This window comes from Medicago truncatula, chromosome 7, assembly GCF_003473485.1.
Source record: "Medicago truncatula cultivar Jemalong A17 chromosome 7, MtrunA17r5.0-ANR, whole genome shotgun sequence".
NCBI lineage: Eukaryota > Viridiplantae > Streptophyta > Magnoliopsida > Fabales > Fabaceae > Medicago > Medicago truncatula.
The window spans coordinates 21,189,650-21,207,436 of NC_053048.1; the positions used below are offsets into that span (position 1 = coordinate 21,189,650).

General features: G+C 33.9%; 1 protein-coding gene across 1 annotated transcript; it reads left to right on the forward strand.

Moving 5' to 3' along the window:
* The first annotated feature begins 2,892 nt into the window (after positions 1-2,892).
* On the forward strand, positions 2,893-7,143 carry LOC25498085 (probable leucine-rich repeat receptor-like protein kinase At1g35710). The gene is made up of 3 exons (XM_039827404.1): positions 2,893-4,313; positions 4,673-6,475; positions 6,637-7,143. The coding sequence occupies exons 1-3, from the start codon at positions 2,930-2,932 to the stop codon at positions 6,924-6,926; spliced, it is 3,477 nt and encodes a 1,158-aa protein (XP_039683338.1). The 5' UTR covers positions 2,893-2,929; the 3' UTR covers positions 6,927-7,143.
* The last annotated feature ends 10,644 nt before the right edge of the window (positions 7,144-17,787 follow it).

Here is a 17,787-nt window from a genome sequence, read left to right on the forward strand (position 1 = left end):
AATGTTTTGCAAATCCTTTGAAGTGTTGAAACATAATTTACATGTTGAGACATGACTAGAAGAATGTGTCAAATCTGACTGACCATGCCATCAAATCTGTTACACTCATGAAATAATTTCCTTGCTGTTGAATATCTAATGACAGAATCAACTGAAATTGGTGTTTAACTAGTGTTTATTGCGACTAAAAGCATAACTTCAAAGAGAATGCAGCAAAGATGTCATCCCAAAGTTGTAAAACTCCCGAAAACGAATGTCCAAACCTACAGAATACACTAACATAGCATAAGAACTTGTGGTATTGTAGAATAGCATATGCTTGCATACAAACCATTTTTCTACTTATAACTGAGGATAGAGGAGAAAACATGGAAGGTTTGTATCATAAAAAAAAAGTCTAAAACAAGAAGAAGAAACCATGTAAGGGGGGATGAACTTCTCACAAGTATAACCAACATCTTTTCCTGGTCACACTAAATAAATATCAACCTGGCAGGGGTGTCGAGATACAAAATGTGACAAAGTAATACTTCATAACAAACATATTCATTTTAAAAATCCAAGGTACCAAAATGGGTACAAAGAGTCAATCAGAACATTATGTCATAACAAATTTCTAAAACCGAGATACTTAAGTTCGCTTAAAACAAACTACTAAAACAACAATCTGTTGGCATCATTATGTGCCCTATGAATTATATTGTCTGACATTCCTTCGCTTACGCCTCAATGAATGATGACATTCCTTCGCTTACACCTCAATGAATGATACTGAGTGGCAGGCGTGGTCTCAGCTACAATATGCTCCATAGCGATGTACAAAGGAGTGACTGCAAGCTTCAGATTCTATTTGGTGGAATTAATTGTCGTCTCTTTGACCCTGACACAGCCTCTAAATTAGCAGAGGCCTCAACGGATTATTTGGAACACAAGTTATCAAAAACGGGCGAGAAACCTCGTAGAACCACACCAATTAAGTATCCATTATCTGCACGCCAAATTAGTGTCCACAACTTGTTCAGTCTTCTTCAGTTATCAGATGCAGAACATAATCCTAAAAAACTTGTTCCATTTGAAAAATGCTCATGTGTATGGTGCAACAATAGAGGCATGTCTAGGGATACTCTGAACATAGCTAAATTTCCTCAACACTCGCTTCGGCAAGTGTGGATGAGAACATGATCTGCCGCACAATTATATGGATTGAGATTGATGTCATCAACCACAATGCGATGACACCGTGTAAGAATCTAGTATAGCATGACCCCTTTTCTATATGAACCAGATAGCATGTGGACGGTCCTCTCTATAAGTCACTCTCATAATCCCAGACAAATATTTTCAAGGTGTTTATATATTCATGCCTATGAAAACAAAAAATTATATCATTAAATATAATAGTTTGAATCTAGGTAAATTTTAAAATAACAATTCAAGTTACAAAATTTTACCTACAACAAAAAAGTGTAGCTAGCCAATAACTTTTCAATGTTCATAACTTCATCTTTACCGATATCAAGATTGACTATTTCAAGAGTGTTAATGCAAGTAATCCATTTGCAAACCATCCACATCTTCGATCAATTTTCGTCATATTTGAATTAAATTAAAGAGTCATGCTAACTTGTACCCTAAAAAAAATAATTAAAAAATTACTTTTGTATTGAAATGATAATTTTTTTAAAACTTTTAATATATTGAATGTATAATTTCTAAAAAAGGTTTCTATGTTTAGTTTCTAAACTTGTGCCAGAAACACACAAGTTAGCATTTCCGTGAATTAAATACATAACACAAGATGGGGCCAGCATGTATCATTAGTCTTATGAACTTACATGTTGGTATTAACCCATGTCACAAGGTTCAAGTCAAGTCTTCCAAAACATTGCCAAGAAAGACCGATATTGCAGATTTTCAGTCAATGGAAACAGTTGACTCTTTCAGTTCTGAAACATTATAATGCATGTACTTGGATGGATTTGGATCCTCTCTGTCGTATTTTTTACTTCATTTTTCTCTATTTTCAATCCCCACCACTGAACATATTCTCTATTTTCAACCAAAAAAATAAATCCCCAACAAACTAGATCATAACTAAGTCCATAAGTGTCGTGTTTAGAAGGATATATTTTGTCATTCAAAAAGATTAGTGATGCAGGTTGTTGTCCGTTTGTCTTCTATTCTTTTATAATTAATTTTAAATATTTTTTTTTTCTTGAAAAATAAAAATAACAAGTATGTATTTGAACTTATCTAAATTAAATTGCAACGGAAATTAATACCCTTGTTTTATAACTTCTCTCTATAAATATATGAAACACTGCATGAAACCAAAGACATGTATCTTAGAGTGTGTTTGGATGAGGTAATTGAAAAATTTTAAAGAATTTAGAATTCTAGGCAATTTAAATAATTCAATTAAATTACTTTCATTTCTCAATTCTTTTGTTTGGATGGAGTAATAAAAATATTCATAGTCATCATTTTTGGGCAACTTTTATAAATTTTAATTTTTTTGGGCCAAATTTGAAAATTGAAATTAGGGGTCAAAATGTAAATTTCAAAAAATTGAGGGGTCAAATTATAGTTTTCGAAAAATTTGAGGGACCAATTTGCAATTTTTTGGAAATTTATTGGGGTCAATTTGAAATTTTTGGAAAATTTGAGGACCAAAATGCAAAATATGAAAAATAACAACAATGAAGAAATTTGAAATTCTTAGCTTTTAGGTGTCATTTGAAATTCTCTAAATTTAACTTGAACAAAATACTTCATAAATTTCCATCATTTTGAAAATGCTTCAAATTATTATCCAAACAATGGAATTTACCCCAAAGTATTTGAATTCCCTTAAAACAATACATTCCCTCAAAACATTCCCCCATCCAAACACACTCTTAGAGTATTCACCATATCAACATATCCCGCCATGGTGTTTCTATTTTCAAACCTTCAGTCCAAAAAGCTCTTACCCTTTTGGCTTCTGCTTTCAACTTGTTTTTGTGCATTCACAACACCTACTTCAACTACTTCATCAGCAACTTTACAAAGTAGAGAAGCAAGTGCTTTGTTGAAGTGGAAAATAAGTCTTGACAACCATAGCCAAGCTTTGTTATCTTCATGGAGTGGCAATAATTCATGCAACTGGCTTGGAATTTCTTGTAAAGAAGATTCCATTTCTGTCTCTAAGGTAAATCTGACAAATATGGGATTGAAAGGTACGCTCGAAAGTCTTAACTTCTCATCACTTCCAAATATCCAAACCCTAAACATAAGTCACAATTCCTTAAATGGAAGTATTCCTTCCCATATTGGAATGTTGTCCAAACTTGCTCATCTTGATCTTAGTTTCAATCTTCTCTCAGGAACAATTCCATATGAAATAACACAGTTGATTAGCATTCATAGTTTATACCTGGATAATAATGTTTTCAACAGTTCCATTCCAAAAAAAATAGGTGCATTGAAGAATCTGAGAGAACTTAGTATCTCAAATGCAAGTCTCACGGGGACTATCCCAACTTCTATTGGGAACCTGACTTTGTTGTCACATCTGTCTATAGGAATAAACAACCTTTATGGTAACATTCCAAAAGAACTTTGGAATTTGAACAACTTAACCTACTTAGCAGTTGATTTAAATATATTTCATGGTTTTGTATCTGTCCAAGAAATTGTGAACTTGCATAAGCTAGAGACTCTTGATCTTGGTGAATGTGGTATTTCCATTAATGGTCCCATCCTCCAAGAACTTTGGAAGTTGGTAAATTTGTCTTACCTTTCTCTTGATCAATGCAATGTCACAGGGGCTATTCCATTTTCTATAGGAAAGTTGGCGAAGAGTTTGACATATCTAAATTTAGTACACAACCAAATTTCTGGCCACATCCCTAAGGAAATTGGAAAGTTACAAAAGCTAGAATATTTATACCTGTTTCAAAATAACTTATCTGGTAGTATTCCAGCTGAAATTGGGGGATTGGCGAACATGAAAGATTTAAGGTTTAATGACAATAATCTTTGTGGTTCGATTCCTCGTGAAATTGGAATGATGAGAAATGTTGTTCTAATTTATTTGAACAATAACTCTCTCTCAGGTGAAATCCCTCGAACAATTGAAAACCTGAGTGATTTACAATCTCTTACATTTTCTGAAAACCATCTTAGTGGCCACATCCCTCTGGGAATTGGAAAGTTAAGGAAGCTAGAGTATCTATATCTTTCTGACAATAACTTATCTGGAAGCATTCCTGTGGACATTGGGGGGTTGGTGAACCTAAAAGATTTACGGTTGAATGACAACAATCTTTCTGGTTCGATTCCTCGTGAAATTGGAATGATGAGAAATGTTGTTCTAATTTATTTGAACAATAACTCTCTCTCAGGTGAAATCCCTCGAACAATTGAAAACTTGAGTGATTTACAATCTCTTACATTTTCTGAAAACCATCTTAGTGGCCACATCCCTCTGGGAATTGGAAAGTTAAGGAAGCTAGAGTATCTATATCTTTCTGACAATAACTTATCTGGAAGCATTCCTGTGGAAATTGGGGGTTGGTGAACCTAAAAGATTTACGGTTGAATGACAACAATCTTTCTGGTTCGATTCCTCGTGAAATTGGAATGATGAGAAATGTTGTTCAAATTGATCTGACCAATAACTCTCTCTCAGGTGAAATCCCACCAACAATTGGAAACTTGAGCGACATACTATATCTTTCATTTCCTGGAAACTATCTCACTGGGAAATTACCAACAGAAATGAACATGCTTGTCAACTTGGATCGCCTGCTAATCTATGATAATGACTTCATCGGTCAGCTGCCGCACAACATTTGCATTGGTGGGAATTTGAAATACTTGGCTGTTATGAATAACCACTTCACAGGCTCAGTTCCAAAGAGTTTGAAGAATTGCTCTAGCATTATTAGGATTAGACTTGAACAAAACCAACTTACTGGAAATATAACAGAGATTATAGATTTTGGAGTATATCCAAATTTGGTTTACATGCAATTAAGTCAAAACAATTTTTATGGACACCTTTCATCCAATTGGGGAAAGTTCCATAATCTGACAACCTTCAATATTTCCAATAATAATATATCAGGCCATATACCACCAGAAATAGGAGGGGCACCCATTTTGGGTTCACTTGACTTATCTTCAAACCATCTCACAGGGAAAATTCCGAGGGAGTTAAGCAACTTATCTTTGTCCAATCTCTTGATAAGCAACAACCATCTCTCAGGAAACATTCCTGTAGAAATATCATCCTTAGAGCTTGAGACCTTAGACCTTGCAGAAAATGATCTAAGTGGCTTCATCACAAAACAACTTGCAAATTTGCCTAAGGTATGGAACTTAAATTTGAGCCATAACAAATTCACAGGAAATATTCCTATTGAATTTGGACAATTTAATGTCCTTGAAATCCTAGATCTCAGTGGAAATTTTTTGGATGGAACAATACCATCAATGCTTACACAGTTGAAATACTTGGAAACATTGAATATCTCACATAATAATCTTTCTGGTTTTATTCCCTCTAGCTTCGATCAGATGTTCAGCTTAACATCTGTTGATATATCATATAACCAATTGGAGGGTCCACTCCCCAATATTCGAGCTTTCAGCAACGCTACAATTGAAGTGGTGAGAAATAATAAAGGCTTGTGTGGTAATGTCTCTGGCTTAGAGCCCTGCCTAATATCAAGCATTGAATCTCATCATCATCATTCGAAGAAAGTCTTATTGATAGTTTTACCCTTTGTAGCTGTTGGAACTCTAGTTCTAGCCTTATTTTGCTTCAAATTCTCACATCATCTCTTCCAAAGATCAACCACCAATGAAAATCAGGTTGGAGGGAACATCAGTGTACCACAAAATGTACTTACAATATGGAACTTTGATGGAAAATTTTTGTATGAGAACATTTTGGAAGCCACAGAAGATTTTGATGAAAAACATCTCATTGGAGTTGGAGGGCATGGAAGTGTCTACAAAGCAAAGTTGCACACAGGTCAAGTAGTTGCTGTGAAAAAGCTCCATTCAGTAGCAAATGGAGAAAATCCAAATCTAAAATCATTCACAAATGAGATCCAAGCTCTGACCGAAATTCGACATCGTAATATTGTGAAGTTGTATGGATTTTGCTCACATTCACAGTTGTCATTTTTGGTTTATGAGTTTGTAGAGAAAGGTAGTTTGGAAAAGATTTTGAAAGATGATGAAGAAGCAATTGCATTTGATTGGAATAAGAGGGTGAATGTCATTAAAGATGTAGCCAATGCTTTATGCTACATGCATCATGATTGCTCGCCTCCAATTGTTCATCGAGATATATCAAGCAAGAATATTCTTCTGGATTCGGAATGTGTGGGTCATGTCTCTGACTTTGGAACAGCTAAGCTTCTTGATCTTAATTTAACGAGCTCAACCTCGTTTGCATGCACATTTGGATATGCTGCTCCAGGTAAATCCCCATTCTTTAATCTTATTATTACACAAGTAATTTTTCAGTTTGTTTGTCCTTGCTAATCATTTTGTAACGAAACAATTTCATAATTATCTATATCTCATGTTTAATTTTTGCTATTTGATTAGTACATGATTCCTATTTCTGTTTTCGTACAGAACTTGCATACACAACAAAAGTGAACGAGAAGTGTGATGTGTACAGTTTTGGAGTATTAGCATTGGAAATACTTTTTGGAAAACATCCCGGAGATGTTATATCCTTATTGAACACCATTGGCTCTATACCTGATACTAAGCTAGTAATAGATATGTTCGACCAACGTCTCCCTCATCCTTTGAATCCCATTGTTGAGGAGTTAGTATCGATTGCAATGATAGCTTTTGCATGTTTGACTGAAAGTTCACAATCTCGCCCTACCATGGAGCAGGTATCAAGGAGCTTGTAATGTCAAAGTGGTTTCACACAAATATCTGAAGATTATACTTGGTTAATATGCTTGAGTTTTACTTATTCTTCCTTGTTTTTTACTTTTGTAAACCTTTTTTGACTTGTTTGTATTATAAGTTGCTTCACAAAAAATTGAACTCATTGTTTAAAGAATAAATGTTGTAGAACTATAGAGAAAATTGAAGTTAATATAATGATGCTATGTATTCGTGATAATCTTTTATGCCTATGATCACCATCTTTTGAAGTGTTTTTACTTCAGAATTATTTGTGTTACGAACTATTCCAGTTTGATCTTTCTCTTGGTTATCGTCTTAATCATGGTATTTTTTAGTGATATTGGAAGATCCTTTCTCTTCACTTCCTTTGGTGGTGGCAAGTACACAACCTGCACAGCAGCTTGAACTACAGGGACATTGTGCATGTGTTTAAGAGAAATTGATGATGTTTCCTAGGTGTTTTATTTTGCATATTAACAGATGTTACCTCTACAAGTTTATTTTTTAATGCAATGTATAGGATATATATTCCAGTGTTTTGAAGTTGTACTTAACCAAAAGAACATTAATCTCTCGAGGTTTTTGAAATTTAAAAGCTCCTTTGAAAGTAGGATCAACAATATCAACAGAATTATTCCAAACAATCATATCAGGACCTTTAGTTTCGGAGATGGTGATCTTGAGAATCGAAGCAACCGACTCGAGTAATTTAACAAGATAGAGTTAAGGATATACCAGAATTAATTCTTAATGAAATTACTCACCTTAGCATTCAGATCAATACAATGGTCATCAACTAAAGGTTCACAATGCCAATTATCTAACAAGAAACTTCCAACATAATTTGAGACAAAGACCTTCTTAATCCTTAATTAATTAGGAGTGCAAACCTTGTGCTAAGTCATAGTAAATAGCTTTCTACTATGGGTGCATTTGATCAGCTAAAGAACGAAGGATATGACAAGATAACTATAGTTGTAGTGTTTGATTTGTAAAATTGTTTCAAAGACAAGACAAATTGGAGACAATGGACAAGAGAAAAATTGAAATTCTTGTCCATCACTAAACATCAAAAATTTTAGTCCGAAGTACAATTTGTCTACAATACTAAAATAACCTTTTAATCCGCCAAAAATCATATAAGATCAAAAATTGTTTAATACCATAAAAGTTTGTCCTATGTTGTTATGCCTTGTGTTGTGTTGTTCTTCCTTGTGTTGCATTGCTCGTGTGTTATTTCGTCTAGTACTAAATTTTGAACGGATCGAACTCACCCATAATATCACCAACATAGTGAAATTTATGATCAATTTATCAATGGAATTTAGGAGGCTAATCGAGCAGTTATAGAAGAGGAAAGTATAGACTATCATTCCATGAATAATAGTAGGCTTACTCCTGAAAATAGGAAACCCTAGATAGGTGAAAGGCATAAAAGCTATAGAAGAAAAACCCAACAACACAACAAGTCTACTAGTTCTGAAATTGGAAATAGATTCCCCAGAGATCTCATCTTTGAACTTTTTCCAACATTTTTTTTAAACAAAAAAATGTTAAAGTTTTGCAAAAACGCCGTTCCAGCCAATGACACCATTGATCTGCAAGCAACTAGGAGTGACGGCTGGAGAAAACACCATATGATTTTCATGGGAACTTTATTTCCAACATTTTTGATGAGAAATTTTTTCCTATTACCTAAGACATTTTATAAATATGACTTCTTGTTCCGATTAAATTTTGTGTTGATTGTTGTGAGAATTTGATTATTATCTTTGGCATATTCATAACTATATATAATTTTAAATATGGTTTGTGGTTTATAAAATATTAGAGGTTGATGAGTTGCATGTCCTTGTTTCATTTTTGTTTTTAGGGGTGACATTGAGTTCCATAGCATAACCTGGAGTATTTGCGCTATTGTCGTCAAGTGATAGGCCTTGCAGGGACTATTGAGTTGTCAAATTTTCATTTTGGCTAATGTCATTAGGTGAAGGTCCTTGCAGGGACTATTAAGTGATCTAGTGTTTATTGAGCTAATGTCACCCGGTGACAGGCTTTGCAAAGACCATTAAGTGGTCTAGTTTTTATTGGGCTAATGTCACTGGGTGGCGGACCTTCAGGAACCATTGAAAGGTTCATTCTCCCATTAGTCGTGGATATGTGCATTAACACGACAATATCCATATCATTTGAGTTTTGCATATCAAGCACTTCATGCTTAAAGTTTTACAAAATTGTTTTCGCGTACTATATTCTTTTGGCCATTTCTAATCCTTTTTAGTTGATGCGTATTTTTATCAGTATTTTAGGTCATTTTTATAGGATTTATAATTGTATTTTCAATTCAAAATATATATATATATATATATATATATATATATATATATATATATATTTTAAAATGTAATATGGAGTTAATGTGTATTCCATTAAGAAATAAGTGAATTGTCTCTACCTTTCAATTTTATTTTATTTCCAAGAATTTTATAAGTTGTTTAAAGATAATGCAACAATGAATATTTTCATATAAAACGAAATGTAGTAAATATATACTTTTTTTAGAATAATATTTTTTTTCTTTTAAAGAATAAATTTTATTTAAGTAATGCTTTGGATCAAAATCTGAGGCGTTAATGTCATACATCAACTGTATTAGAAAATAGAATTTTTCACACCTATTAAAAGAGAGGCATTATCTCATTTGAAAACACACTCTCTTGACAGGAAAAAGGCGAAAACCCATAATAGAAAGGTTACAAGCGATATGAAGTATTTCATGTTATATATCTTGTTTGTTGGGAAGAGGCTGCTGCACTTGAAACCTGAAATGTTTAATGATCATGCATGTAAAACTCAAAGCGTATGGGGTTGCCACACTAACCTTTAGGTTCGATTCGCCCCCACCAATAAATGTATATTGGATGCAATAGGAATGACCAGCGAATCCCCTTCAGGATACTATGAGTTTCTTGACGTGTATTGCACAACCACACCAAGCGTATCTCCTAACAGTATTTTACAGATTTATGGTTCCAGCAATTCACTCATGCATTAGAGAATTGATGGATGATTTAGAATAAGAGAATGATGAAGAATTATGTTGTTAATGTAACAAAATTCTGTCCAAATTGTGTGTAGTTGTGTGGTTTTTGTATATCCAATATGACTCTTCACATGAGAGAAAGCACCTCTTTGACTTGAATCAATGCCATGATTCATTAAGCACCCTTTTGCCAAAGGTTATAACCATATATACTTGAATCAATGTCATGGTTCATTATTAATAATAAATAATAATGTTCCAATGTATATGAATGGTTCCCATGAAGAGTTACAACTTTTGGTTCCATTATTTTGGAAATCACCAACAATCCCCCACCATTTTCAAAATACGAAATCACATAAATCCGGAAATTCCATACCTTCAGATAATGGTATCTCGCGATTTGAACCATTACTTAGTAAGTTAAGTTTTCGCTCATTCCCAAATAGTATGGTAGGCAAGCTTTGAACCAACTATCCATTAGAACAAGTGTGCATAACTTACACATAGAATCTCGGTACCATTGATAAAGAGACTTGTAAGATGACACATTAAGAAGGCCTTGTGTCATATATCCCTTTTCATGAGAATTTAAGAGTCAAGCCCTTGAACTCCGTGAAGCGGCCAAACTTCATTCTCACATAGGTAGACTATATCGGGAATGCCCCATAAGTATGCATTCCAGCAAATACATGTTATATGTCCATTAAGAGGTAAACCTCATCCTACCTTTTTTCTTCTTATGGTCCAAGTACTTTTACCTTTGGGATGTATCTATTGTCAAGTACTACAATTACTCTAATAGTGTACTTTCACCATTGAACCCAAGACTTGATGCTACTCAAGTGTGGGTTGAGTTTCCACTATTCGTAATCAATTAGATATGGGCTTGAGTCCCATCCCCAATGATGTCTTCAACACCATATCCTTTGTCAGACCTTTCATCAAAGGATCTGCAATATTCTTCTTTGTTCTTACGAACATGATGGAAATTATTCCATTAGAAATCAAGTCTCTTACATAGCTATGTCTTAAACCAATATGCCTTGATTTCCCATTATAAACTTGGCTATAAGCTTTTGATAGTGTGGATTGACTATCACAATGTATGGATACTGGCGCCATTGGCTTTTGCCAAACTGGTATGTCATACAATAAATTTCTTAGCCATTCTGCCTCTTTACTCCCTGCAGCCAATGCAATAAATTCTGCAACCATGGTGGAGTCGGCAATGCATGTTTGTTTCTTTGAACCCCAAGAAACTGCACCTCCACCAAGGTTGAAGATCCATCCACTTGTGGAAGCATGATCTTCAACATACGTTACCCAACTAGCATCTGTGTATCCTTCCAAAACAGAAGGGTCTCCACTATATGTTAAACAATAATTCATTGTTCCCTTTAAGTATTTTAATACTCTTTTCACAGCGTGCCAGTGTTCTTTACTTGGATTGCAAATATACCGACTTAACCTTCCAACAGCATATGCTATGTCAGGTCTAGTACAAGTCATAGCATACATCAAGCATCCGATTACTTTAGAATATTCAAGTTGTGCCACAGGACAACCTTTGTTTTGTGCAAACTGACAGTTTGGTCAAATGGGGTAGAGATCGGTTTACAATCTAAATGATTGAATTTCTGAAGCACCTTTTCTATGTAATGAGATTGGGATAAACCAATATGGTTACCATCTCTCATGATTTTAATTCCTAAAATCACATCAGCTTCTCCTAAATCTTTCATATCAAAATTGTTGGGTAAGAAAGCTTTAGTTTCTTCAACCTCATTTATACTTGTAACAAAGATCAACATGTCATCTACATATAAGCAAATCATGACACCTTTTCCATTTTGGAATTTACTGTAAATACACTTGTCAGATTCATTTATGATGTATCCGTTGGCTAACACAACTTGGTCAAACTTTTGGTGCCATTGTCTGGATGCTTGTTTCAACCCATATAAAGACTTAGTTAATTTACACACTTTATCTTCTTGACCTTTGATCACAAACCCTTCCGGTTGTTTCATATATACCTCTTCATCCAACTCTCCATTTAGGAAAGCAGTTTTAACATCCATTTGATGGATTACAAACTTATGGATGGATGCCAGTGCAATTAGCATTCTGATTGATGCAATTCTTGCAACAGGTGCATATGTATCAAAATAATCAATGCCTTCTTTTTGCGTAAACCCTTTAGCAACTAGTCTAGCCTTGAATTTATCAATGGTACCATCCACTTTCATTTTCCTTTTAAAGATCCATTTACAGCCTATCGGTTTGGATCCGGGTGGGAGATCTACCACTTTCCAAGTTTTATTACCCATAATTGAATCCATTTCTTCCTGAATAGCTTCTTTCCAAAAAGCTGAATCTTGAGATTTTATAGACTCTTCATATGTTACCGGATCACTCTCAAGGTTAAAGCAAATTGGTCCATAACTATTTATGGATTTACCTGTTCCTTCTACAAGAAACATGAAGAAATCAGATCCAAAATCTTTCTCTTTCCGGATCCTCTTACTTCTTCTAAGTTCTGAACCATCCAATGTATCTATATCAGATTCATTGTTTTCTAAATTTTGAACATTAGAATGAACAATATCCTTGGGATAAGAAATTGAGTTAAATCTATCTTCTTGAAAAATTGCATCTCTTGACTCAATTACTGTATTAACAGAATATGAGTCATTTGATTCAATAGTCAAGAATCTGTATGCTTTGCTATTTTCTGCATAGCCTAAAAATACACATTCAATTCCTCTTTCACCCAATTTCTTTCTTTTTGGTTCAGGCACTTTCACAATTGCTCTACAACCCCAAACTTTCAAATAATTAAGAGTAAGCTTTCTTTGTTTCCAAAGTTCATATGGGGTTATTTTGTTCCTTTTGTTTGGAACCCTATTGAGGATGTAACATGCTGTTAGCATTGCTTCACCCCAATATCTTTTAGATAATCCAGAATAGGACAACATGACATTAACCATTTTTACCAAAGTTCTATTCTTCCTTTCTGCTATTCCATTTTGTTGTGGGGTGTATGGTGCAGTTACTTGATGCACAATACCAGTGGATTCAAAATAACTCGGATGATAGTACTCTCCTCCCCTATCACTTCTAAAGCATTTAATGAAAGTTTCATGTTGAAGTTCTACTTGTGCTTTAAATATTTTGAATTTATCTAAAACTTCATCTTTTGAATGCATTAAATAAACATAACAAAATCGAGTGCAATCATCAATGAAAGTAACAAAATACTTTTTACCACCAATGGTGGGCCAACCATGTAAATCACATACATCTGAATGAATTAAATCTAGCACCCTAGAACTTCTTTTAACACTTTTAAAAGGTTGTCTTGTAATTTTAGTCAACATGCAAGTAGTACATGAATCAAATTTTTTATCAAAATTAGGAATTAGATTTGATTTCATCATATCCTCCAATTTTCTAAAATTAATATGTCCCAATCGCATATGCCATAAATCACAAGACTCAACAATATAAGCAGAAATCATATTATTATTATTATTAATATTTGCAACATTACATTTGAACATATTCTCACACAAATATCCCTTTCCTACAAACACACCCCCCTTTGAGAGGATAAATTTATCTTCCTCAAATACAGATTTGAACCCATTCTTATTAAGTAATGGTACAGAAATCATGTTCTTCCTAACTTCAGGAACATAAAATACATCTTTAAGAGTAAGTGTTTTTCCAGAAGTGAATTCAATCTCTATGGTCCCTTTTCCTTGGACTTGCACAGTTGAATCATTTCCCATGTACAAAACACTCACATCTTTATTGATGGTCTTGAACATTTTCTTGTTTTTGCACACATGGCGAGTAGCACCAGAGTCTATCCACCATGAATCAACATCTTCAATCATGTTGATTTCAGAAATGACCGCAGCAAAATCATCATTTGTTGCCCTTGAATTCTTTTCTTTGTTCTTCTTTTTAAAGAACATGCATTCATTCTTGAAGTGTCCTTCTTTCCCACAAAAGTAACATTCACCTTTCCTTTTCTTTTTGTTGTTATTACCATTGTGGTTATGATGAGACTTATCATTTTCATGATTTCTCTTTTTGGAAGATTTGCTTGAATTTCCTTCTTCCATAACATGAACCTTCTCTTGAGTAACATGATTCTTAATACCTTCTTGTTTTCGGTATTCTTCTTCTAAACGAAGGTGATTGCCAAGTTGCTTAAGAGAAATGTCTTCCTTCTTATGTTTCATGGTTCGTTTGAAATCTTTCCAAGAAGGAGGAAGTTTGTCAATTATGGATGATACAATAATTGTTTCATCCATATTCATGTTATGTTGTTTGTAGTTGTTAAGAATACGTTCAATCTCATATAATTGTTCCATAACAGACTTATTATCTACCATTTTGTAATTATTAAAATGAGAGACAAGGAATTTCTTACTTGTTGCATCTTCACGCATGTATCTGGTTTCCAATTTGTCCCATAAGTCTTTTGCAGAAGGGCTGCTCTGATAGATATCGAACAAAGAGTCAGACATACCATTCAGGATCTGTCCTAAGCAGATGTAATCATCGTTGTCCCATTTCTGTCTGTCTCTTGTCTTAGCAACGGTTTCATCATCCTTCTCCTCAGGCCTTGCCATGTTCAGAACGTATGCCACTTTCAATGTTGTAAGAAGAAACTTCATCTTCTATTGCCAGCGGATGAAATTTCCCCCATCAAACTTTTCCAACTTAACAAAGTCAGAAGTCATTTCTTTCAATGAAGCAGCCATAGAAATCGAACCTAAAGATTGTTATATATCTTGTTTGTTGGGAAGAGGCTGCTGCACTTGAAACCTGAAATGTTTAATGATCATGCATGTAAAACTCAAAGCGTATGGGGTTTCCACACTAACCTTTAGGTTCGATTCGCCCCCACCAATAAATGTATATTGGATGCAATAGGAATGACCGGCGAATCCCCTTCATCTTTATGTTAACTTGTTAGGGAGGAAACCAAACTTTGATGTCACTTGTTGATCGATATGAGGATAATAGGAAGAAGCTAGCGGGGTGAATAGCTTCTTCGGTTAAAAACGTTTGCAAAAGTGTGGTTTAAAAATTGTTTGAAATCTTATAACTATATTGAATTTTGCAAGAGCTCTAAAGATAATAGAATAAGCAATGAACGAAGATAATTCAATTACGAACGAGATGTTCAACCTTGAATTATTTCGTAGCAAGCAATTAATCAATACACACAACAATTTACTAAACAACATATCACTATATCAAACCAAAAGTACTCTTAAAGAAGAAAATAACTAATAAAAGTAATTACACACTTTGATATATGTGATGAATTAAGCAACAAAGTTAATCTCTACTGCAACGGTGATTAAATCGACAAGCTCTTGAAAAAAAAGTTTTTAGAATTTATTCATCCACAACACAAATAGAAATTAACCTAATTCATCATAAACATATATCAAGAATTGATTTGCTGAAATTTAAAGATTTAGGGAAAGAAGAACATCGAGATTTATAAAGGTTCCCTTTTTTTCGTCCTCACTAAAGGTAGGTCATCTCTTCGTAGAAGAAAACGTCTCTTTTATAGGCCTCCGATATGATTAAAATGTTTATAAGTGTATAATTACATAGACTCCTTTGATTCCCAATCTTCTATGTTAATCAATCACAATATATCCAATCTTTAAGCTCTCTTGAAATCAGACAGCCACGAGGTCTTTGAATCTCAAGTTTGCATGCAATCCTTTGATCTTCTACTCCGAGAAATCGTCTTTGATATGCATCCTCTTGAACCCCCACAATTACCTTTGGAGGTGAAAAGTATCTCCATTTGTCTTAGATCTTTGATGCACCACCAAGATCCTTGAAAGTAACCTAAGCACCCTAACAATCTAGATCTCAAATTCTACAATAGTTCTTAAAAAAAGTGTTTAAAATGTTTACAAGTGTATAATTACAAAGACTCCTTTGATTCCCAATCTTCTATGTTAATCAATCACAATATATCTAATCTTTAAGCTCTCTTGAAATCAGACAGCCACAAGGTCTTTGAATCTCAAGTTTGCATACAATCCTTTGATCTTCTACTCCGAGAAATCGCCTTTGCTATGCATCCTCTTGAACCCCCACAATTACCTTTGGAGGTGAAAAGTATCTCCATTTGTCTTAGATCTTTGATGCACCATCAAGATCCTTGAAAGTAACCTAAGCACCCTAACAATCTAGATCTCAAATTCTACAATAGTTCTTAAAAAAAGTGTTTAAACTGAAGAAGGATGTAGAAAAGGAGAGGTTGGAGACTTTATAGTGTTTTTGAAAATTGATTCTATGGGTGAGAAAATGACTGATGTATATTTAGGTGTGAGTGAAAGGAGAAAGTTTCCCTCAAAATAACACTAAAAATACGAGCATGAATCAAATCATGTGAAGCATGAACCGATTCAATTAGTGTAAAATTGGAAATCTGGATGCTATGAAGATTGACACGAAGGTCAAGAACATTGAATTGATTCAAGCAAGTTTCAGATGAAGAATGAATCGATTCAAAACTGCATAGGCATGCTTTTGAATCGAATCATGGCTTCCATATGAAGATCGATCTAATTCAAAGAACTTTGATAGGATTCAACAGCTAGAGGCCAAAGACTTGAGGCACTGAATGAATCGAATCAAAATCCTTTTGAATCGATTCAAACCACTTAAACCAAACACCCGGGGTAGAAAAAGATTGAAATCATAATTTCCAAGGTATACTTTTAATCGAATTAAGTGTTTGAGACAGAGATTAGCTTGGATGCTCTTAAAAACTTGAGAAAACTTGAATACACACTCCAGCTCGTAACATATTTGTGGATCACATATTCTAAGTGTGTTCATATCATCATATCCTTAAACATGAGTTTAGTGTAAAATCAATCCAAAACAATCTTATCATAATCATTGAATCATTTTCTCAAAGTCTATTTCTAATTAGTTTGAGAAAGAAAAGTACCAACGTACGTTTCTAGTGTGAAAGCAAAAGAATTGTAAACTATGTCATGGTTGATAATACAATGTAAGACACTAATCTAATGTGATCGAGAAGAATAGAGTTGTCTAGAACGTTCTGGTAGCTGAAAACTATAGCAAACTGGACTAGCTACATTGAGTCTACTAGGATAACCCTCTTGCCCTTATCTTTTATTATTTATCTTAAACACAAATCATGCACAATCACATTAATAACAATTTCATTACACGATCCAGAATGATATGGTCCTTATTAAATTAATTGCATAACATCTATCTAGAACAATCTAGTATTTAGTAAATTATTTGGCTAATATTTATCATTATATTATCTAGAACGCTTTGGTCCTTATTAAAGTAAATTAACCTAGTATTTATCATTATACTATTCAGAACAATCTGATCCTTAAATTAAGTCTGACCTCTACCAAGAATTTCTTGAGTATATAAGTTTTGTAAGTAGCAAGACTAAATTTGATTGAAACCTCAGAGCAACCAATCTTTCTTTAAATCTCTCTATGCTATCATCTGCATGTCTTTTAATTTTGTACACCCATTTATTACTAATAGACAACATCAGGAGATAGATCAACAAATTCCCATGTGCGGTTTGCATTTAGTGCTTCTACCTCATTTTGCATAGCAGTAATCCATCTAGAATCCTGACTAGCAGCATGAAAACTAGTAGGCTCAACTTTACTTGTGAGAGATAAAACATATGCTTGATGTGATAATATTGAATAAATGAGAAGTTATTGATGGGATAGCTACAAGTTAGGGTTACAAAAGTC